The 24,463-nt window shown below is 48.1% G+C and overlaps 1 protein-coding gene and 1 pseudogene across 1 annotated transcript; one reads left to right on the top strand and one right to left on the bottom strand.

Annotated features, from left to right (window-relative positions):
- The first annotated feature begins 11,296 nt into the window (after window positions 1–11,296).
- Window positions 11,297–24,463, top strand: part of LOC133044740 (sodium- and chloride-dependent glycine transporter 1-like) — a 30,749-nt pseudogene continuing 17,582 nt past the window's right edge.
- On the bottom strand, window positions 14,630–15,235 carry LOC133045245 (solute carrier family 25 member 3-like). The gene has a single exon (XM_061127544.1). It carries the CDS (start codon window positions 15,233–15,235, stop codon window positions 14,702–14,704), a length of 534 nt encoding a protein of 177 aa, XP_060983527.1. The 3' UTR covers window positions 14,630–14,701.

Below are 24,463 nucleotides of genomic sequence, written 5' to 3'. Positions count from 1 at the left end.
ATTTTCTCATTCTGACAAAAATGTACTTTTATTTACTGTGGGTATACTATCTCTTGGTCCTTCTCTTCTTTTGCTTTTTTTTGCTTTATGAAATAATGGCACAGCAGTTTTTATTTCTTGTTCCAAGTGAATCAAGGGAATCAGTGGAATTGGAGTATTTCTCAGTTTAACTGACATCTAGAATCACCCAGGCAGTCATCCAGTTAGTTCTGCTTGGAAAGTTACTGGCTGTGCCTTCTTATTTAAATCACCTTACTTAGTCCACGTCAAGCGAGGGGAGAAGTTCCTATCTCCACAGCCTTAGATTTTCTCACATTTTAAATAAAATCCTTGGGTTATTGCCATCAACTACTCCCACATCTTTCTTCTCTAACCATTTCCTGATTTCTGCATGGTGAAGTTAGGCGAAGCTTCATAGCTCCCAAAACACACACACACACACACACACACACACACACACACACACACACAGTGTTTCTTATGGGCCTGCTTCCCAAACACTCTGAAGAGGAACCCCTTGGTTAAAAACAAAAACGAAAACAAAAACCAACTTGCCACATCCAGTCTGATATTGTGTAAATTCACAAAGTGTCCACTAGATAGCACTATAACATCACCTCTGTCGCCAAATTCCCCAAGGGAAACTCCCTCTTCCTATTCAACCCACTCACATGCTTTCATCTGGTTATTCCTTATACTAAGCGCCTAAGAAGCATTCATTAGCATCCATGAATAAAGATGTAAGTAGCACACCTATCTATCTATGCCCCTCGTCTGGCACCCTTAGCCCTAGGGAAAGATAACTCTCACAATGCAGGCATTCTTTCCCTCAAGATGTGTGCAACTGACAGCAGATGTATTATTAGTGAATTATTGATTTGACTGTGCTGTATCCCTATCAATGCTTCAGGAAAAGTTGAAAGGTTGAGTCCTGTCTTGGGTCATCATCCAAACAAAGAATTTGTCAACCATGGCAGTCCTATCTCAGGACTAGGCCAGATTCTATCTAGACTTAGTTCAGTTCATCACCAAGGTCCCTTCCTCCCTCCTACCCCACCCTTCACCCCAGGTCCAGCTCTTATTGTTTTCTCTCACCAAGAAAATCACAACCATTCTCTCATTAGCCCACTCAAAAACCCAGATACTAATGACTAATGCAATTGCTTTATCTTAGAAAAAGAAAAATGAGTAACTCTTTGTAATGAAAATGCTCCTGTGATTGCATCTTATGAACAAATACAATGTTGCTTCTTATTGCACATTTTAAAATAAAACCTGATGTATCTAAATATAAACATTCAAGATAGTGGCTGTGAAGGAAGGGTGCATCTTTTTAAGCCAGACTGCCTTGATCCAATCTTGGGTTTGCAAGTTACTGAACCTCTAGGCATCAGTTTACTTAGCTGTTAAAAGAGAAAAGTAAAAGTTCTACTCCAGAGCATTGTCATGAAAATCTTGTCGTTGTTGTTATTTAATTGCTAAGTTGTGTCTGACTGTTTGAGACCCTATGGACTATAGCCCTCCAGGCTCCTCTGTCCATGGGATTTCCCAGGCAAGAGTACTGGAGTGGGTTGCCATTTCCTTCTCCAGGGGATTTTCCTAACCCAAGGATCGAACCTTGGTCTCCTGAATTGCAGGCAGATACTTGACTGCTGAGCCACCAGGGAAGTCTTCATGGAGAATAGAAGAGTTAGTCTATTTATGTGGTGTTCTGCAAAACGTGGGTGGTCAGGTGACCCAGGCTTAGCCAATCAGAGCCATTTCTTTGGGATTTATAGGTATTTGTCTCTTTTCCTCAGAAATAACTACATCTGCATGATATGAAAAGACCGGCTGAGACCTGGGACCTGGGACCCTTTGCTGCAATGCTTACATCTGGACAAATGTTCCTGGAGCAACAAAAATACAAAGAAACTATAAGGCATGAAAATGAGTGTGCACACGCAGTTAGGGCAAATTATGGAAAAGATATAAAAAGGCCAGAAACCCAACTGCAACTTCTAAAGAGCTGGGAACAAAAGTGGGGTCAGGAACAAAAGCAGGGTCAGGAACAAAAGCAGGGTATTCCACATGCCGCCTGCACTCAACAGCATCTAGGGGAGGGCACACCACCCAAGCCACTGCTCTGGCCCAACCCCTGGACACAGCCCTAAATTCACCCCATATACGGCACCACCTTGCCCTCCCTGCTCAGGGAGCCAGCAAGGGAAACTTATTTATTTTCATTTCCCCTTGCTATAATAGGTGAAGTCGCTCAGTCGTGTCCGACTCTTTGCGACCCCATGGACTGTAGCCTACCAGGCTCCTCCATCCATGGGATCTTCCAGGCAAGAGTACTGGAGTGGGTTGCCATTTCCTTCTCCAAGGGATTGCTGCAATAGAAGCCCCAGTAAAGTCCTTGCCTGAGTTTCTTGTCTGGTCTCTTATTTTTTATTGAGTAAGGAAGGCCAGTACTTTGGCCAACTGATGTGAAAGGCCGACTCATTGGATAAGACCCTGATGAGGACAGGAGATTGAGGGCGGGAGAAGGGGACACCGGAGGATGAGGAGGTTGGATGGCATCACCAACTCAATGGATGTGAGTTGGACGTGAGCAAACTGCAGGAGATAGTGAAGGATACAGAAGCCTGTCGTGCTGCAATTCATGGGGCCGGAGAGTCAGACACGACTTAGGGACTGACCCACAAGGAAGGCCAAGAACCCTGGTCGGTAACTGTAAGACAAGAGTGCTTTGGGCCATGTGGTTTCCTGAGATGCACGAAGCCTGTCTGAAGTAGAAACTGTAATGAGAAAGGGAGAGAACGTTTGAATTACTGAATTTAAACCTACTCTTGTTCTCTCCAGGCCTGAGTCAAAAAAACAGCACCTACTCTGTGCCAGGCCCAATTCTAAACACTTGACAAGAGTCAGCTCAGCTATCCCAACTCTCCAGAAGGGTACCACGTGGCTATTCCACGTTAGATATAAGACGACTCACCCAGAGTCGCAGAGGGCAGGAGCTAGGATTCAGCTTGGCAGTCGGGTTTCAGAGTTGGCCCCCATATTTAGGTCCTTGTGTGGGACCAGCCTGTGCACGGGGACTCTGGAGCAACATCCTGGTTCTACACGCGACGTGTTAATAACACACTTTCCCATCAGATGTGACAACTGAACGTGTCTCCACACATGGCCAAATGTCCCTGGAGGGAAGGGACAAATTGCCCTAGTCAAGAACCACTGCGGTGGCTTGGCTGCCTGAGAACTCATTTTGAATCGCTCTGAGTCACCAGATCCTATGTTAGCCATACACTCAGAGTCCCCCAATCTGTATGTCAAGTACGAACAGCCCAACGTCCCTCTAACCTGGGTCACCCACCATGCGTTGCCACCGAGGCCCTGTGCTGTCTAAACCCTCACGTCACCTACCAATCTGGGTCTCCAAAGACTTGCTGTCACCCACGGCCTCGTCACTGAGGTCTGTGTAGCCCATTTCCTAGTGGTGCCTGTGCCCCTCTGTCAACCCACCAGGGCTTCAGGGAGTCAGGGCTACAGAGCTCTTCACAGAGACAAGGCCCGAAATACACGTGGAGTCGGGGAGACCAAATCACAGAGGCACCACAAAAGGCGAGGCGGGCAGAGGAGTCCCAGAAGCGGAAGGACTCCCAGAGACAGGGACGCAGAGAAGCCTGACCCCCCGGGGCCACAGCTGGGTGCGCTTCCTGGGTCACTGGAGACCTATCAAGGCCCTCCCCCACTCACCTCTGGATTAGACTTAGGGGTGGAGAGGCTTGAGTTCCGAGGGTAAGGAGCTTAGACCCAGCGTGACAGCTAATCGCCTGCACAAGGCCTCTGTCTCGGCCACTGAGCCCTGAGCAGCCCCCACCTCACACAGTCACTCCTCTACTCCTCCTATCAGGTGCTCAGTTGACAAGGTCGCATCCCTAATATGTCTCAGCCCAGAGGGGCAGAGGCAAGGTGTCAGCCCCTCCCCGCCTACCTTCCTGCTCTGCCACCAGAATACCCGGAGGAGACGCTCACCAGCATCCAGAATGCTGGGGTGGGGTGGGCCTGGACAGAGAGCCTGATTTCCTCTTGGACTGTGCGGGCGAGGACCTGGCTGAGACCACAGAAACGTCCTTCCCTGAGTTGAGAGACACGGTGGGGAGCAGATGGGCCCTGCTGCTCTGGATCTCCCAGTTCTCAGGGCCCCTGAACATGACCACAATGGGAGGAACAGGCCTATGTTTGGAAGCAATAAAAGACTTGAAAGCAGCCCCACCCCACTCCCATCCTGTCTGGCCTGGTTGCCACGGTGATGCCCCCATTGCTCCAGAGGCGGCTGCTGGTCCTTGAAGTGGGAGTGGTGGGGCTGTGGATCCTGAGCTGAAGAGGGCGGGGGTGAGAGGTCAGCACTGTCTGGGAACATTCCTGGCTCTGGTGGGGGCCGACAGCATAAGGCTCCTCTTCCTTGCCTGCTTCTCTCAGCTCACACTCCGTCTCTACCCACTCCCCTCACCCTCCAGCACCCACTTCTGCTGCTGTTGCCTAAAAGGTGCCATCCTGCAGTCTGAACCCACCCAGATCTCAACTCCAGGAGTGAGGTTCTGGTGTGATGGCGGATCACAGGGCCCAGGCATACAGGAGGCAGTGAGGAGCTCAAGCGTGTTGCCCCAGGTGAGGGCTCAGAGAGACCACTGGAGAGAATGTGGGGGTGGGGTGGGGGTGAAGGCTCGGCATAAAGCTTCTGGAAACAGTCCAGGCAAGACATCATCAGTAGGGCTCAGACATGCTCTCAGCATGGGGTGTCTCACGGGCCAGGACCCAAACATCCTCAGGGCTCAGGTGCGGATCTCTGCTCATGTCTCCCTTCAGTGATAATTTATTACTAAGAACTATTGTTCAAGTACAAAAATTCAGCTGGGCAACTTTTTGAATGTGTGAATTCAAAGGGCTCTCAAGTCATTTCCATTCCTAGAGGCTTCTCCTAACCTTTCTGAGGTTGAGTTTTCTTACCAATAAATGAGAATCATAGTTTCTAGCCTGTAGAATCACTGTGAGGATTAAATGAGAAAATAAACATAAAGTTAACAGAGCCCTGAACAAATAATTGCTTTTTTAAAAGGGTGTTTAGAAACAGGAGAGATGGGATGAGAAGAAGCACCAGTAATTACAGACAGCCCAGCCAGACAACTGGCCGATGTCACCGCTCCTGGAGGCAGGAGCTACTGAGGGATCAATTCTTCTTCTCCTGAAGGAAGACCAGGCCACACAGGGAGAAGGTGATGTGGTGAACATTCCAGAAGGGAGAGAAAATGCCACCAGGCTCACCATGAAAATGCGGAAAATCTGTGACTTCTTTGCATTGTGATTGAAGCAGTAAAAGAAACTTATTCTCTAATAGTCCATTAATAATGACAAGGAAAAATAAAATCTCCTTAAAAAAATGAGATATAATTAACATATAACACTGTGTACATTTAAGGGGACCACATATTAATTTGACTCATCTATGTATTGCAATGTGATAGCCACTGTAGCATTAGCTAACGCCTCTCTTGTTTTACATAATCATTATTATTACAGGAACAAATAAGATCTAGTTTCTTAGCAAGTTTTTAAAACACAGTTTTGTCCTTTTTAAAGTAAAACTCTAATTCAGTGGTTCTTAAACTTTTTCATCTTAGGAACCTTTACACTTAAAAGTAATGGAGGACCTCCACTGTATAGCCCCTTAAAGGTGCATGGCACAGAAGGTGAAGAATCTGCCTGCAGTGAAAGAAACCCAGGTTCAGTCCCTGGGTCTGGAAGATCCCCTGGAGGAGGGGCATGGCAACCCACTTCCGTATTCTTGCCTAGAGAATCCCATGTACAGACAAGCCTGGAGGGCTACAGTCCACTGGGTCGCAAAGAGTCAGACATGACTAAGTGATTAATTAACACTTTCTGTCAGTGTCTAGCACAGGGAAATCTGCTTAATGGTATGTGGCAGCCTGGATGGGAGGGGGTTGAGCTGCTGGGAGTTGTGGGGTGCTGCTAGCAGATGGAGACCCACCCACTCGGGCCGCCAGACCCCACCCACTTGGGGCCTGGTGTCACTCCCCATTATGTGTGTCATCATTGATAGGCACATCATGGCTTTGCTCCTCCTCCCAGTCTGAAAGGGTTACTCAGACAGGACCCGGGGAAGTGAAGTCAGACAGGAGCCTTATCCAGGCTCCAGGTCAGCGAGCTGGGTGGGCTGGACTGGGAGGAGGGGGTGGTGTCTCAGGATTCTCCCCTGGGTGGATAGCCATTTTTGGTGTCGGCTGCTCCACTTATCGGAGAAGGCAATGGGACCCCACTCCAGTACCCTTGCCTGGAAAATCCCTTGGATGGAGGAGCCTGGGAGGTTGCAGTCCATGGGGTGGCTAAGAGTCAGACATGACTGAGCAACTTCACTTTCACTTTTTTGGAGAAGGGAATGGCAACCCACTCCAGCGTTCTTGCCTGGAGAATTCCAGGGGCGGGGGAGCCTGGTAGGCTGCCGACATGGGGTCGCACAGGGTCGGACATGACCGAAGTGACTTAGCAGCAGCAGCAGCAGCTCCACTTATAGCCACTCCTCCCAATCCAAGGAGGCTCTGGGTTCAGCGGGGGCATGGGCAGTGGGAGAAATCTCTCATCCCTCAACAGGACGGCTCTGGGTGTCAGCCTCTAGAACAGGACTAGCCTCCTGCTCCTCAGAGGGAGGCCAATCCGGTGGAATAGGGGCCTTACCTCCATCCCTTAAGAAAGCAGCGAGGCAGAGATGGCCTGATGGAGTGACATAGTCAGACCTGCTCTGACCATCAGACACATCAACTTGCTGACGGTCTGTGCTCACAGCCTGACATCCACACTCTCGCAGGCCAGTAGCCATTCATTCTCACAGCCAAGCCCTTGACCACACATGGGCCTCAGAGACATGGTGTCTCACACCGGCACGTGACATAGGCTCACGTTCCAATATAGGAAAGCAGGAGATCCTTTCCTCTCAGGGCTGAGTTCCTAGAAGTCAGCACAGTTCCCAGCACAGCATAGATGTACATTCACACGTGGTGAGTCCATGGACATTCACTCACACAGGTCATGTGACCTGGGGTGGGGAGGGACTGGAGGAAAGATCATCAGTCTCCATCCCACATCAGGACGGGGCAAGAGCATCAAGGAAGAATCGCTGCTGCTTCCAGCACCACCCCTGGCCCAGCTTCTGTGATGGGCACTCCTCAGACAATGCCCGTCACTGAAGGGACTTGGGTCAACAGGGCCACCACTCCCCCCACTCCAGATTCCTTTCCAGTGAATTGGTACTCAGAGCACTGGATGTTAGGAACCCCAGAGATCTAGATGCGAGGTGCTCTGGGCATTTAGGGCCTCTGGATGCTGGGAACTCTAGGTTTTGGGTTCGCTGTGGTGTTCAGAGCTCTGGCACGCTTAGTGTTGGGAATCCTGGATTTTGAGAGCTCTAAGGTAGTTAAAAGTCTGAACACTGAATGCTCTGGACATCAGGGCTGTATCCCAGACAGGCCAAAGTCAATGTTTCCAATCTCTCCTTCTAATTTTACCCGCAGCTGTTGAGATCCAGCCTGGGCCCCTGCTCTGATTCCTGTAATTAGCTCATGCTGCCCCCCTGGACCAGGGCCAGAGTAAGCACAGCAGGATGGCCTGAAGGGCACCTGGAGCCCCAGAGGCAGCTCTTGTTTCTGGAACCAACCTAGATCCCTCCCTTGCATTGGGACAGGATAGGGAAGGTGCTAGGCACTGACCACTAGGCTTTCAAGGGAGGAAGAATCTGAGAGCAGAGCCCAGGTGGGTTTCTGCAGCTCCTGAGGCTGGGGCTTCAAGCCTGGTCAGGCCAGACTGTACCTCAAAGCAATGGCCACACTGCCCCCACTTCTTCGCAGGGTCTCCCACGCCCCTCCACCAAGTGCCAGTGCCGCCAGCTCCTACAGTGCCTTCCAGAAGTGCCCACCCTGACCTGATCCCTCATCCCACCAGACACGACCTGAGCACACTCTGGGCCACCCAACAGAGGCCTTGCTTCTTCGGGCTGATGATGACACGTGAAGCCAGTCAGCACCAGGGCATCCGACGTGGACCCAGGCCTCCCAGGAAATAGCACTGCAATGGGAGGCTCCTGAGACATGCCTCAGACCACAGTGGGTGGGGCCCGGCCACTGCCTGTCCTCTTGTTGCCCTGCCCAGGAAGAAGCCAACCAGCGAGATGTCTGACCCCATCGGTCCTCCCCTCTGTCCTCTGGCCTGATCCTCCTCCTCTCCCCATGATGGCTCAGGCTGGCCATGCCCTTCCCATCCTGTGGGCCAGTGGTCTAGGGTGGGGAGCTCACGGTGGGGGTAAAGCCATCTCGGCTCTGACCTGGGCTAGCCCAAAACCTGCCTCGATTGGGGCCTTATTCTGTTTGGAAGAAAACAGCCACTTTAGTCTCTGATTCTTGGAGACAGGCGAGTTTTCAAATCAGAATCTTCCTCCTAAGCTTTTCCTCAGGACTCACCTCACTGTGCATCTGCTTGAAGCCCTTTCTAGATCAAAATGGGCAAGATGCACAGCCCTGTAAGTCTCTGTATGTATGCAAATGTACTGTGTGTGATGTCATCATCTAGCAAAATCCATGTGGGCAACATCTCCAACTTTCCAGGGAAAATCGATTTCCCTCACCCTATGAGCTAAAGTGTCAGACTGTCTCCCTGTCCTGGGATTCATCCCAAATGCACCTTCTCCCTGACTCAGGACTGAGTCCTGAGCACTCCTCCCCTTCGCTTCTTCCAACCCCAGCCCTCTCCCAACTCCCCACTTCACATGGAGTCCTTAGTGTGGGGCAGCCATGTTGGTCCCAGAAGCGTCACTGACACTCAGGGCTCTCTTCTCAGGGACACCCAGCCCCAGTCTATTCCTTCAAGGGGAATGGAGGCCATTGTCCCACCCTCCTATTCTTCCTTGTCCCCAGTCCACTCCATGGAGGATCTTCCAGCAGCCTCCATCCTTCTTCTCTGTGTGGTGGCCCTTTATGACAAGCCCCAGCGGGAGGGAGGGAGGGAGAGACCAGAAAGAGGATTTATGTCCCAGCAGGAGAGGCAGAGGGAGGGAGGCTTGGATCACAGGGGCCCAGTCCCCAGAGTTGGGCACACACGCACACTGAGACCCAGGGCTGCTTCAGTGCACAGTCACTCCCCCCAGACACAGATCCATCTACACAAATCCACAAGGGCAGGGGGCATGGGGGCCACAGACTGCTCAGGAAGAGGACACACACCCGTGAGACACCTGCAGTTCGTTCACAGGATACACATCACAAACAAGCTGCAGAATACAAATCCCAAACCTGCAAGGCTGGGGACAGAGGTAAAAATAATCTTGCTGATGAGAAGAACGTCTCCAAATCTTCCTGGTTCTGACCAAGCCTCTAAAGCGAATAGGCTGTAAGTTCTGAGTGTTTGGGCCCTGGAGAAGCCTGGTGGAATGGACTGGCGCTCCTTGGCAGGAAGTGTCTGTGTCTGATACCTGCTATCTCGCGCAGAGCCTCTGTAAATTAATAACGAGGAATCTCACTTGTCAACTGATCTTGTTTGAGTTTGGCATGTGTGAATCAGCTTCTTGGAGGCTGACTATCCCCTGGGAACAAAGGAAACTGGTTTCCTGGGCAAACAACAGTGAGGACAGACTCAGGGTGCAGAGAAGAGACTGGTCCGCTTCCTGAGCACACGCTGGGGTGACAATAGTCCCCTGACAGCCAGTACTAACTGGTCCTTTGCCTTGAAAGCTGGTGGCCTCAAGACAAGCAAATGTGGGAGCTGCTTTCCACCAACTGCCAAGCTTTGCTGCTCAGAGGCAGCCTGGAGCAATGTGTTTTGTTTCTTTTGTAGGAGAGGAAACTGAGGCTCAGCAAAGCTCTCTTTGGCAAAGTCTCCTTTAGCTAGGATTGGAACCCCCACATGCCTCCCCAGGGCGAGAACAGAGGGCCGAGGTTGGTATCTGCAGCCCTTGTAATACAACAATTCCTGTGCGTGCTAAGTCATTTCAGTAGTGTCTGACTCTTTGTGACCCTATGGACTGTAGCCCACCAGGTTGCTCTGTCCGTGGGACTCTCTAGGCAAAAATACTAGAGTGGATTGCCATGCCCTCTTCCAGGGGATCTTCCCAGCCCAAGGATAGAACTCCAGGCAGTGTAGATGTGACCAAACCAGTGAGAGGGTCCGTGGAGAAAGGACCCCCAAGCCCTCCAGTTCCAAGGAGTAGGACTCAGGCCTTACCCAGCCATGCCCACAGCCCCCAGCAGCGCTGATCCAAAGGGGATGAAATTTGTTCAGTCTTCTCTTTCGGGGGAAGGCAGGCACAGAAGGCCAGGGCCTAGAAGGCTAACTCCAGCCTCAGTCCCCCAAGTGCCCCAGGCCTTTCTGGCTTCATTCCAGCCTAGCCCCAGGGGACCACATCTGCTTCCTCCAAGGGCCCCAGCTGGAGGGCAGTGAAGATGGGGCGGAGCAGGGAGCTCCCTTGCGGAGCGCACTCCCTGTAGTTCATGGGGCTCAATCCTTGGAAAGCTTGGAGCAACTTGTAAATTTATTCCCTGGGAGGAGGAGCCTGAGGGTGGCGATGAGAATGGGGTAGGGGGGTGGCAGGGGTGGGCAGGGCGGCCAGGGAAGCTGCTGGGAGAGGAGAGGGACTTGGTTAGGTTCCCAAACCTTCTTCACTCTCCAAACTTTCTCCAAACTCTTGCCCCTGCCCGAAACCAAACCACAACAAGCTCAGGAGGAGCTACAGGCAGCGCGGCGGGGCGGGCAGACTCGCGGCCGCACAGAGCCTCAAGGGGCTGATGAAACTTTCCCCCTAGAAAGTCACCTGGGCTCAGGGCGCGGCTGCTGCTGGGAAGCGGGCCAGGGGAAGGGGGCGCTGCGGCCCGAGCCTCTCTCTATCCTGCGGTCGGTCTGGGTGTTTGGTGGCTCCACGGGGCGGAGCCTCAGGAAGAGCGAGCGAGCGAGTGTGTGTGGGGGATCGAGGATGCACGCGGGCATCTGTGGATGAGTGTGGGGACACGCGTGGGGATGTCTGTCTCACCAGAAAGGTTGGGTACGTGCGTTCGTCTGGGTGTCACCGTGGTCACCAAGGAGGTGCAGCAGGCGGGCGAAATGACTGTGGCCGGGGCGGGGCGGGGGCGGGGCGGGCGGCTGCTCCTGGAGGCGGGGCGCTGCGTGCAGGCGACAGTTGGGCCCCCTGCGGCGGGCGCAGAGCACTCTGGGTAGCGCGGGAACCAGAGCGTCCATTTGAGTCGCCGTTTGAGGCGCTAGTTGGGTCTTCGTGCTCGGGGCCTACAGCACTCGGAACCTCCAGGCGGCCTGCCTCCCTATCTGCCCGCTGACTCGCCGGTCGGGTGAGGGTTCCTGCGCGCCCAAAGGTCCTGGGAAGCCGTGCTAGGGAGTCTGGGTGCCCTCGGACCCTTGTCTGTGGCTTCCGGCTTTGAGAAGGGGTACGGCCGCGGTGTTCTCCGGCGGCTGCTCTCCCGGGAAGAATATGCGCCCTCCCCACCCCAACCGTTATTCTGGATGCGCTTAGGGAGGTCCAGGCGGCAGTAGGTGAGGGTAGGGCCTAGTAGCCCGGGGTGCCCACCTCTACCTGGTGCCCCGCACCGCCGGAGCTGGCCCGGGGGCGGGGTAAGGGGGCGGGGACCTGGGCGCCTGAGTATTTTCAAGGCAGGGGCCGGGGGCGGCGTAACAGCCCCCACACCAGCTGAGAGGCCCACAGTAGCGGTTGACCTAACCGCCGCTCCCGATACTTCGCACCCGGATTAAGGCAAAGGCACGCTTCGAGGAATCGGGGCTCTCCAGGTGGTGCTACAGCTTCGAAAGCGCCCCCGCCTTTCCCTGTGGTTCAGGGGCCTCTTCTCAGCGGACAGGCTGAAATATATATAAGGGGGGGGGGGAATAAATGGGAGGGGGGAAGAAGTATAAAGTTGAAGCGTGAAATAATGGTTATGTCCTGTGACCATTGACTGTGATGCCCGTGCCTACCATTATGGTGATGCTCAAGATGCAATTAAGTCCAGCTACAATTCATGCTCTGGGTCGGGGCCTCAGACGGCCATAGTTGAGTCCAAGCATCCCCCCCCCCCCCCCCAAATTAAAAATACCAAATGTATGACACCACAGTTTGAGCATGGGCTGATTAGTCACTAGTCCATCGAGATGTCTTATTTAAGGGGAAAGGATGGGCTATTTTAGATGAGATGGCCCTGAAGAAAGAACCAGATGTCTGATAAAGTTCATTAGTTACCCCCACAAGTTATGGGCCCGGAGCGAGAAGAGGGATCTGTGCCGAGAGGGTTGTTGGTTTCATGCGGCATGGTGATTAAGCTCGTGATCTAGGGGACGGGATATGCATGTTGACAAGGACGGATTTGACTGAATGCGTTATGTACGATCAATGACTATATGTACTGTGTACTATTAATAATAGCATGTACATGCTTATAAGCATGGGGCATATAATATAATGTACTATTATACATAGATATGTCCTAATACATTAATTTTATGTACTATACGCGCATGAAGTAGCATTATGTATATTGCTATGCATAAAGTGTGTAATTAATGATGTGTTGAGTATAGCGTGGCTGTTGAGTGCAAAACTGTGTTGAATTATTAAAGGTTTTAGAAAATTTAATACTGATAAGGTCCTTGATTTTTGTGGAGCTATATTAATAATGTTTCAGGGAATAGTTTAAATAGAACTTCAGCTTTGGGTGTTGGTAGTGGGCCTATGGCTTCTTCCTTGAGTCTTAGGGAGGTTAGTTGTTGTTTTCTGATTTACAAGACCAGTGTCTTAAGTATACTACGAAGACTTGTCTTCATTTCAAGAGATTATTTTCGATTATGCTAGTAACTGGTATGAGTACTAGAATAATGAGGAAATATAAGATAGATGCTAGTTGTCCTGTTATGCCCGATGTCCGAAGCCCCGAGCGGGAAGAGAGAAGGCTTCCAAGACAATGCAACTGGCAAAAAGAGGAAGTTTATTACTGACTCGAGCCAGGGCCCTCTGCCGCATCCAACGCAGTGGTGCAGGTCAGAGAGCCCCGAGCCCAAGCTGTTACACAAATTTATAGGGTGAGCACACGCTGATGGTAGTTGGTTTAAGCGGATTGGTTACAAGTTTGCAAAGCAATTTCATTGGTCAAAACTTTCGCGGGGGCGGGACTTTCCCGGGGGTTTCCACCCCCATTCCTAATTTCTTAATTGGCAAACAGCGGTCAGTGTTAAGCAAAAGCTAATTGGTCCTAATTGGCAAACAGCGGTCAGTGTTAAGCGAAAACTACTCCTAATCTAAGCTGCCTGCCATGGCGTTACTTCTGCTTGCCTCACATTTCCCCCTGTCTGTTGTTCAAGTAGAGGAATCTTCCTCTTTTCCATCTTGGGCCACTGGCTGATACTAGTCGGTTGAGTGGACCCAGGAGGGTGGAAATTAGTCAGCCAGGGGGAGTGTTGAAACCAAGACTCAAACCATCTCTGTTGGGCTTCCCATTCTCTCTTTCGTTGTGCCAGTCCCTCTCTATTCTCTTACCACTCTTGTATGGTCTGCATAGAAAACAACATTCTTTTCCCAGAACCTCACAGACCCTACTCTGTAGGAGAAAAATCAAGTCTAATCCTCTCTTATTCTGCAAGACCACCTCAGAAAAGGAAGTCAAAGACTTCTCTAAGTGACTGATTGCATCTACAGCAGCTCGTAGGGAGAAAAGCCCTTGGCCTTGCAGAGATAGTGAAGCTTGGTTAAATTGCACCCATAGCTGAAGTACTTGGCCCTGCGGATTACACCACACTCGGGGCTACCAAATCTCTGTATCCTACATCCCATTCCCGGGGCCCATCACAAGAGGTTACACAGCTCCAGCTCCCGCAATCAGCAGGAGAATTAGGAGACCTCCCAGCAGACGAGTTTCAGTTTCAAAGGATTTGATGGGTGAGGACTCGCCTTCCATTCTGCTCGCGCTTTTTCCTGTTCTTCCAATGTGGTTTGCCGCACGTGATTGCAGTGAACCCAGGGTCCAAGCCCGTCGACCTTGATAGCAGTAGGAGTGGTAAGGAGAACAACATAAGGGCCTTTCCATCTAGGTTCTAATACACAGGACGGGGTCTTCCATACAGAATCTCAAAAGGGGTAAGATTCAGCTTGTTACGCGCCCAAAAGAGTATGATGGGAAGGAGGGTCACCCAGTCCCCGCCAGTCTCTGTTGCCAACTTTGTCATTCTCTCAACCTGTCCTGAGCTCTGGGGATTATATTCGTCCCCAGAGCTTGGGCCAGCCCTTGTACAATCTGGCTCACAAAGGCAGGTCCGTTATCAGAGCCCATAGTCACTGGCAGCCCGTACCTAGGCACTATCTCCTCTAAGATCTTTTTAGCAACCACTATTGCTGTCTCTCCCTTAGCGGGGAAGGCTTCCACCCACCCTGAGAAGGTATCTACCAGAACCAACAGATAGCGATACCTGTACTTGCCTGGCCTTACCTCAGTGAAATCCATCTCCCAGTGTTGCCCTGGCTCTTCCCCTCAGTACCTCGTTCCCGTGTGCTGCTTTTTGCCTGTCCTCATCAGCTGGCATGCTTTGCAAGCCTGGATTATCTCTCATCCAGTTGCATTTTTCTCAAACACTGATCAACACACAGATTCACTCCATATTTGCTTTCATTTATCTACTGAGTGTACCCAAGCTTCTTCTTCAGAGACTCTGGCATCTCAGGGGGAGGAGGGTGAGGGAGCCTGAAGTAGACCTTCACAGAATCATAGATAAACCACTGTAGTGCAGTCAGAGTGCCGATCATGATGATGCGGGCAAAGAGTCCCTTCCATACACCTTTAAATCCAAGTCTCTTGAGGACCTGAGAGGCACTGCTACCCTTCTCTTTATTCAACACAGACACCACGTAATTGGCAGGGTGGGAAACAATGGCACAGAAGACTCCAGCTGTGTAACCTGCCACAAATGTGACAACCAGCTGCTCTGGCTTTGAACATTCACTTCGGGGCTTGGGAACCACAAACTTGTCAATAGTACGTTCAAAGCAGGCAAACTTCATTATGGTGTATGGTATCTGTCTCATCCAAAGAGGAGCAACCTCCTTGTAGAACGCCTTTAAGCCTTCTTCCTTATACATTTTGGGAGCTGCATCCCTCAGAGTGTTAGCATAACCTGGTTGGGTTTGAATTCGAACCTTAGCAGCTTCCATAGCCTCACTCAGAGCCTCATTAGGGGAGTTCTTGAACCCCTGTGGGAGGCGGGTCCAAGTTAATTGTCAGCAAAGAATTCAGCACTGGCAGAGGCAGCCAAATACAGTGATGTGTGCCACAGATAGGCATTCTCCTCTCCAAGCATGTACTTCATAAAAGCCAAACTTGCAGAGCCCCTGCAGGGAGTAGCCAATGAGGGTCGGGGCCCATCCTTTGGCCAAACCACGGAAACCATCCTCTTTGAGTGTAACTGAAAATCCATTAAGAATGCCCTTGTACTTCTGTGGGTCCACCTGCATACGGCATTTACCCCACCAAAGCCACACAGTGCATAAAACTTTGCGGAGCCATATTTCTACTGTGGCAGCTCCAGCTTTCCTTTGCCCATCTTTTACATAGCTGCTCCCATCGGTGAACCATACTAGCTCACTGTTGTCTAGAGGTACATCAGTTAAGTCTTTTCGTGCCGCCAGGGCCTCAGCCAGTATTAAGAGGTCCCCGGTGGCACGGCTGCATGCCTCCTCGCTGGTTCCAGCCAACATATTACCGGTTGGCCTTCCCCCTTGGTCCACTCAAAGGCAAATATCTCCTGGCTCTGGGCCACCAGGGGTAGGCTGAAAAAGGCATCTTTCAAGTCCAACACAGTGTACCAAGTGTACTCAGGCAGCAAACTGCTCAGGAGGGTATATAGGTTAGAGACAGTGGGGTGTATGTCACTCACCCGTTTGTTGCTTGGCCAGGTCTGTAATCTGTTCCCCCTGGCTTCTTCACCGGCAGTAAGGGGGTGTTCCAAGGGGACTGACACCGCTTGAGAATTCTGGCATCCATGAGACGTCGAATGTGGGGAGTGATCCCCCGCCGAGCTTCCTGGTTCATGGGTACTGTCTCACCCTCACAGGAGTTGCCCCGGCCTTTAGCTCGATGACAACCAGATGTCTCTGTTTGGCCAGTCCCATCCCTGCCGTTTCAGCCCAGGCCAATGGGTATTTATTCATCCGTTAAGGCTAGGGATAAGACATGTATCGGCTGTCCAAGTCCATCCATGACTGTCATTCTCCCAGCTCTGTAGGGAAACCCAATGGCCTCTCCTTTCTTCCACAGAATCTTAGCATAATCAGTACTGCTATGACACAGGAATGGGATCTCATTTCTCTCCATTTCCTGCTTTAACCACTCTCTCCCCAAGAGTTCTCACCTGCTTAAGCCCCTCTCTAGAAGGGACAGATGTTTTCACAATATCATCAATAGCCCACCACTGATCAGCAAGGTAAAGTGCCACAGCTGTGAGTGAGTCCTCAGGTGCAAAAAGAGCAAGAACTTTCTGGGTCTGATCTCCACCACAGAGAGGTACAAAGCCTACATTTGACAGGCTAATAGGAAAACATTCCGGATTTTCAGGGTCCCCACACCTCAGATCTAACATGTAATCTTCAGCAGAATTTTCCAGTTCCTCATCCACAGGGAATGCCATTGGTCAAAATGAATCTGAGCATTCAACAAGTCTCTTCCAAGTAGAGGGGCTGGGCATTCTGGTATCACCAAAAATGAATGGGACACCTGGTGGGTCCCCAGATCTACTTTTCGTTCTGTGGTCTAATAATATCTTTTTGTCCCTGTGGCTCCTTGCACCAAGCTGGTTTTCTTAGACATTGGTCCCAGTTTTTGATTTAAAACAGAGTGTTGGGCACCAATATCTACCATGAAGCCAACGGGTTTCCCCTCCACATGTATGGTTACCCAGGACTCGGGGAGGGGTGCCGAGTCTTGACTCCCCTGGTCACTGTCTTCCCCCGCATATAGAACTCGAGTTCTAGGGGAGATTTTCTCTCTCTGGGTCGTTCCTCTCCTCGGGTCCCTCTTAGGGCACTCATTTTTCCAGTGCCCCTGTTCTTTGCAGTAGGCGCACTGATCTTTCTTTAGGGCCTGCCTTTTTGGTTTCTGTTTTTCTCCCATCCAGGGGTCTCGAGGTTCCCTCAATTCTGTTCTGGCTTTTATCCCCGCAAAAAGAATCTGGGCTAGCTCCCTCTGGTTCTTCCGGTTTTCCCTCGTTCTATATTCTCTATCTTCCTTCCTGATCTTCTCAGCTAATTCCCTTTCCTCCCGTCGAATTCGTTCTTCTCTTTCTTCTGGGGTCTCCCTATTATTAAATCTTTCAGTAAATCCTGTATCGTCTGTTCTCCCAATCCCTCTATCTTTTGTAATTTCCTCCTAATATCTGGGGCTGCCTGATTTACAAACTGCAGCACGTGACTCCTCAGCCTGGGGGTCCATAGGTGTATATTCCCTGAAAGCTTCCATCAGCCTCTCTAGGAAGGCTGCCGGGCTCTCAGTGGGCTCTTGCCTTACTAAATTTACCTTTGCCAAATGTGTTGGCTCACTTACTGTGGCCTGCAGGCCAGCCATCAGAGTCTGGCGGTACACTCGGAGACGCTCCCTACCTTCCGCTCGCTCAAAATCCCAGTTAGGCCGCAACAGAGGAAACCCCTCGTCCACGAGATGAGGCTGGGCGGTTGGCCTCCCATTGGCCCCTGGGACCCGTTTCCACGCTTCTGCCAGAATTCGCTCCCGTCCTTCTGCGGTGAAGAGCAACTGCAACAGCTGCTGACAATCATAGTGAAAGGAGAGTTTCACCTGGTCGGGCTCTAGTTACGGAGGCTCACTTATTGTAGGGCCTTCAGAGTCGGCCAGAGTGTAGCCCTGGCCGGGACTCATCAATTGTCCCCACAACCATTCACCTGTTCACTGAAACTCCTGAAAAGAGTAGGAACGAGACCAGAGACAATGCTGGCACACACACAAACACGGAGAGCCGAAGACAAACACACGGACAGACAAACGTCGGCTGACAACACAGAAAGCTTTCTCCTGTGCCAGATACCTTCCTGCTTCACAGCAGGGCCTCGGATTTACACTGGACTTCCTGTGCCAGATACCTTCCTGCTTCACAGCAGGGCCCCGGATTTACACTGGACTTCCTGTGCCAGATACCTTCCTGCTTCACAGCAGGGTCCCGGATTTACACTGGACTTTTCCTGTCCTGCCTGAGACAATGCCGGCACACGCACAAACACGGAGAGCCAAAGACAAACACACGGACAGACAAATGTCGGCAGACAACACAGTGCTGGGTTTTCGGGCCCCCTGAGTTTTCCTGAGCACCGGTGCTATTATCTATCCTTCCCCTCTGTCCTGGAAGTGTTCTCTTCCCCCGGTCAAGGGATCCCGGACGAGCCCCCAAATGTTATGCCCGATGTCCGAAGCCCCGAGCGGGAAGAGAGAAGGCTTCCAAGACAATGCAACTGGCAAAAAGGGGAAGTTTATTACTGACTCGAGCCGGGGCCCTCTGCCGCATCCAACGCAGTGGTGCAGGTCAGAGAGCCCCGAACCCAAGCTGTTACACAAATTTATAGGGTGAGCACAAGCCGTTGGTAGTTGGTTTAAGCGGATTGGTTACAAGTTTGCAAAGCAATTCCATTGGTCAAAACTTTCGTGCGGGCGGGACTTTCCCGGGGGTTTCCGCCCCGTTCCTAATTTCCTAATTGGCAAACAGTGGTCAGTGTTAAGCAAAAGTTAATTGGTCCTAATTGGCAAACAGTGGTCAGTGTTAAGCGAAAGCTAATTGGTCCTAATTGGCAAACAGCGGTCAGTGTTAAGCAAAAACTACTCCTAATCTAAGCTGCCTGCCATGGCGTTACTTCTGCTTGCCTCACAGTCCAATGATGATGAAGGGGTGTTCGACTGGTTGTCCTCCGATTCATGTGAGTGTTAGTAGGTCTGCTACTAAAATTCAGAACAGGCATTGATTGAATGGTCGGAATATCATGCTTCATTGTTTAGATGTATGGAGTAGGGGTATAAGAATTAGAACTAAGATAGAGAAGATTAGGGCTAGGACTCATAATTTATTGGGAATTGATCATAGAATTGCATATGCAAATAGAAAGTACCATTTGGGCTTAATATGAGGGGGTGTATTGAGTGGGTTTGCTGGAGTGTAGTTATCTGGGTCTGCGAGCAAGTCTGGTGTGAACAGTACTAATAGTATTAGGAAAAGAACTAGAAGTAGGACACCTAGAATATCTTTGATGGTATAGTAAGGGTGGAATGGGATTTTGTCTGCATCTGATGGGATTCCTGTTGGATTATTGGATCCTGTCTCATGGAGGAAGAGTAAATGGACTGTGGCAAGCGCTGTGATGATAAATGGGAGAATAAAGTGGAAGGCAAAGAATCGAGTTAGGGTTGCTTTATCTACTGAAAAGCCCCCTCAGATTCATTTGACCAGGTTTGTGCCGATGTATGGAATTGCTGAGAGGGGGTTGGTGATGACTGTTGCTCCTCAGAGTGATATTTGTCCTCATGGTAGGACGTATCCTACAAATGCTGTGATTATCACTGTGAATAAAATTACTCCCATGTTTCATGTTTCTAGGAAGGTGTATGACCCATAGTATAGGCCTCGCCCTACATGTATAAATAGACAGATGAAGAATATTGATGCTCCGTTTGCATATATGTATCGGATAATTCAGCCATAATTGACGTCTGGGCAAATATGAGAGTGAAGGAGGAGAATGCTGTTATTGTGTCGGATGTATAGTGTATTGCTAGGAATAGGCCCGTTAGGATTTGTAGAATTAAGCAGATTCCTAGCAGGGAGCCGAAGTTTCGTCATGATGAGATGTTTGATGGGGCTGGGAGGTCAATGAATGCGTTGTTTACCATTTTTATTAGTGGGTGAGATTTTCAAATGTTGGTCATTAGTGTTCTTGTAGTTGAATGACAACGATGGTTTTTCATATCATTAGTCGTGGTTAGATTCCATGCGGGAATAATGATAGCATACATTGTATTTATTTTAAGTATCATTTTTGTGCTTGGTTTTGTAGGATTTTCTTCAAAACCTTCACCTATTTATGGGGGATTAGGTTTAATTGTGAGTGGTGGGGTTGGTTGTGGTATTGTATTAAATTTTGGTGGGTCTTTCTTGGGTTTAATAGTATTTTTAATTTATTTAGGGGGAATAATAGTAGTTTTTGATTATACAACAGCCATGGCTACAGAGCAGTATCCTGAGATTTGGGTCTCTAATAAGACTGTTTTAGGGGCGTTCATTACTGGTATATTAATGGAGTTTTTGATAGTTTATTATGTGTTGAAAGATGAGGAAGTGGAGATTGTGTTTAAATTTAATGGTTTTGGGGTTTGAGTTATTTATGATACAGGGGATTCTGGGTTTTTTAGTGAGGAGGCTATGGGAATTGCGGCTTTGTATTGTTACGGTACTTGATTAGTTATTATGACTGGTTGATCTTTGTTAATTGGTGTGGTAGTTATTATGGAGATTACTCGTGGAAATTAAATAGAACTGTACTGACGATAATTGTGACTAGGAAAGAGAGGAAATATAGTTTGATCAAGCCTTTTTGGCTTGTGACTCTGATTGATGTTTTTATTTGGATAAGTGATGTTGTTTTTGGTAAGATATTTTCTAGTCAGATTAAGTCTAGGAAAGAGGATGCTGATATTTGGCTTATTATTAAATTTATGTAGGGAGTCAGGCGATATATGATCGTAGGAAAATATCCTAGTATATTGGGGAATTTGAAGGCATTTGATGGAGAATTAAATTTTAGGTTTGGGGTTATGTTACTAATTTCTAGTGCTAGAATAAAACCTAGGATTGTTACTGCTAAGGCTGTTAGTTTTTAGATAGTAGGGTATTGTTATTTGGAGGATAGTTGTTGGAGGAATATTGTTGGAAATAATGAATCCTGCAAAAAGTCTTCCAATTATTAGAAGTTTGATGGAGTTTATTAGGGATTATTTTCATTGATAATTACTAAGGTTGGAAATCGAGGTTGTCCCAGGAGTGCAAAGAAGATAATGCGAGTGCTGTAGATGGCTGTGAAAGAGGTGGCAATTAATGTTATTAAGAGGGCTCAGGCGTTGGTGTACGATGTGTTAGTGGCTTCAATAATCAGGTCTTTAGAGTAGAATCCAGTGAGGAAAGGCATTCCTGTTAGTGCGAGGCTACCAATGATTAGGGCTGTTGTGGTAAATGGCATGACTTTAAATAGGCCTCCTATTTTTCGGATATCTTGTTCGTCATTTAGGCTGTGGATAATAGAGCCGGAGAACATGAATAGTATAGCTTTGAAGAAAGCATGGGTGCAAATGTGAAGAAATGCTAGGTAGGGTTGATTAATGCCAGTTGTTATTATTATAAGGCCTAGTTGACTGGATGTAGAAAAAGCAACAATTTTTTTGATATCGTTTTGGATGAGGGCACATATTGCTGTAAATAGAGTGGTAATAGCTCCTAGGCATAATAGGACGGACTGTGCAAATTTGTTGTTCTCTGTTAGTGGGTGAAAGCGGATTAATAGGAAGATGCCTGCTACTACTATTGTGCTTGAGTAGAGTAGTGCTGAGACGGGGGTAGGGCCTTCTATTGCGGAAGGTAGTCATGGATGTAAACCAAATTGGGCAGATTTTCCGGTTGCAGCTAGTGTGAGGCCTATTAGGGATATGTTGGAGTCACTTGGATTTAATATAAAGATTTGTTGAAAGTCTCAGGCGTTCAGATGAATGAGAAACCATGCTATTGCTAGAATGGAAGCGATGTCACCGATGCGGTTATATAGAATTGCTTGCAGGGCCGCTGTGTTTGCATCTGCTCATTCATATCACCATCCAATGAGTAGGAATGATATAATTCCAATGCCTTCTCAGCCAATAAATAATTGAAATAGATTATTTGCGGTGACGAGAATGAGTATGGTAATGAGAAATAAGAGAAGGTATTTAAAAAATTGGTTGATATTAGAGTCTGAGTGTATATATCATATTGAAAATTCTATAATGGATCATGTGACGAACAATGCTACTGGGACAAATATTATCGAGAAATAATCTATTTTAAAGCTAAGTGATAGTTTGACAGTTTGAATTGTAAGTCAGTGTCAGTTTGAGATAATTATTTCTTGGCCTGTGTGAATGAATATTATCGTGGGAATTATACTAGTGATGAAGGCACATGAGATGGTTGTTTTTACGTAAAGTGGGTAGTTAGAGGTCTTGTAATTGTCAGAGCTTGTCATTATGATGGGGATAGTTAGTAAAAATAGGGTAACTAGTGTAAGGGAAGGGAATAGGTTTATTACTTTTATTTGGAGTTGCACCAATTTTTTGGTTCCTAAGATCAGCGGATTACTACCATCCTCTAAAATTTCGAAAAAGCCATGTTGTTATACATGGGAGCATAGAATTAGCAGTTCTTGCATACTTTTTCAGTAAATAAGAAGGTAATAAACTTCTATTATTAGATTCACAATCTAATGTTTTTTTTAAACTACATTTACAGTATAAGGACTCTAAAATAATTTTTGGGTTCAGTGATAATAATAATAGGGGTAAAATGTGTAATGATATGAGGGCATTCTCTCATGTAAAGGAGGGTGAAATGTTATTGATATGGTGAGTATATTTACCTCGTTGTGTTGTGATTAGTATATATAGGGAATATAAGGCAGTAATTACTATATTTAGCCCTATTAGAATAATTGTAATATTGGATCGTGAAAAAGTGGATATTCCTACGAATAGCTCTCCGATTAGGTTAATTGTTGGGGGGAGAGCTAGGTTAGTTAAGCTTGCCAAGAGTCATCAGGTGGCTATTAGTGGAAGGAGTGTTTGCAGGCCTCGGGCTAGAAGTATTGTTCGACTGTGAATTCTTTGGTAGTTAGAGTTTGCTAGGCAGAAAAGTATAGATGAGATGAGGCCATGAGCAGTTATTAGGGCTGTGGCTCCTATATAGCTTCAAGGTGTTTGGATGAGGATGGCTACGATGACAAGTGCTATGTGACTGACAGAGGAGTATGCAATTAGTGATTTAAGATCTGTTTGGCAAAGACAGATTGAGCTGGTCATAATTATGCCCCATAGGGATAATATAATAAAGGGATATGCTATGAATTCGGTAAATGGATTTAGGAGTATTGTGATTCATCGTATACCATATCCTCCTAGTTTTAGTAGGACTGCTGCAAGAACTATGGAGCCTGCAATGGGGGCTTCTACATGGGCTTTGGGTAGTCAAAGGTGGAGGCCGTACAGTGGTATTTTTACTATAAAGGCCGTTCTACATGCTAGTCATATGAAAACATTTGATCAGGAGTTGGATAAAGGTTGTACTCAGTATTGAAGCATTAGGAAGCTTAGGGATTCGACTGTATTTTGGAGGTAGACTAATGTGACTAGTAGTGGAAGAGAGCCTGCTAGTGTGTAAAATAGGAAGTAGAGGCCAGCGTTTAGGCGTTCTGTTTGATTCCCCCATCGGGTAATAATAGTGAGTGTTGGGACTAGTGTTGCTTCAAATAAAATACAGAAGAGGACTAGCTCTATGGCGGTGAAGGTCATAATTAGAAATAGTTGTAATAGAATTAGTATGGTAATATATAGTTTTTTTCAGGTTAGACTTTCTTTTGATAAGTGGTGTTGACTAGTTATTAATATTAAAGGAAGAAGCCATATGGTTAGAATTAATAGTGGTGTTGACAGGGAGTCAGAGAAAAATAATAATGAGAAGTTGAGGCTGTTATCGCTAAACTGATTTATAAGGAGAAGGCTTGTGAGGCTAATTAATAGGCTATGAGCTGTAGAATTAATTCAGATTATGCTGCCTTTTGATAATCAGGTCAGGGGTGTAAGTATTACTGTGGGAACAATATATTTTAGCATTGAAATAGGTTAAGATTTTGTACGTAATCAGTACCATATGTATTTGATACTATTACTAGTAATGATAATCCTAGTGCTGCTTCGCAGGCTGCAAAGACTAGTAAAATAATAGGTATCATGCTTGCTAGGGTGAAATGTGAATTTAAGATTATTAGTGTGGCTATTACAAATAGGGATAGTATCATCCCTTCTAGGCATAGGAGTGATGATATGAGGTGGGATCGGTATATTAACAGTCCTGCAAGGGATACTATAAATGCTATTATAATATTTATATATACTCAAGACACTTGGTAGTTATGAATTTAATCATAATCTAATGAGTCAAAATCATTTATTTTATTTTAAACTAAATACCATACTCGGTTCATTCTAATCCCTTTTGGGTTCACTCATAAGCTAGGCTTGCGGCTAGTAGTAAAATTAAGAAGAGGGCTATAGTGAGTATTGTGCCTAGGTTATTTGTTTGTGAGGCTCATGGTAGT

Source organism: Dama dama, chromosome 23 (assembly GCF_033118175.1).
Source record: "Dama dama isolate Ldn47 chromosome 23, ASM3311817v1, whole genome shotgun sequence".
Lineage (NCBI taxonomy): Eukaryota > Metazoa > Chordata > Mammalia > Artiodactyla > Cervidae > Dama > Dama dama.
Note: the sequence above shows the minus strand (reverse complement) of the source record. Positions and strands in the feature narration are given on the sequence as shown.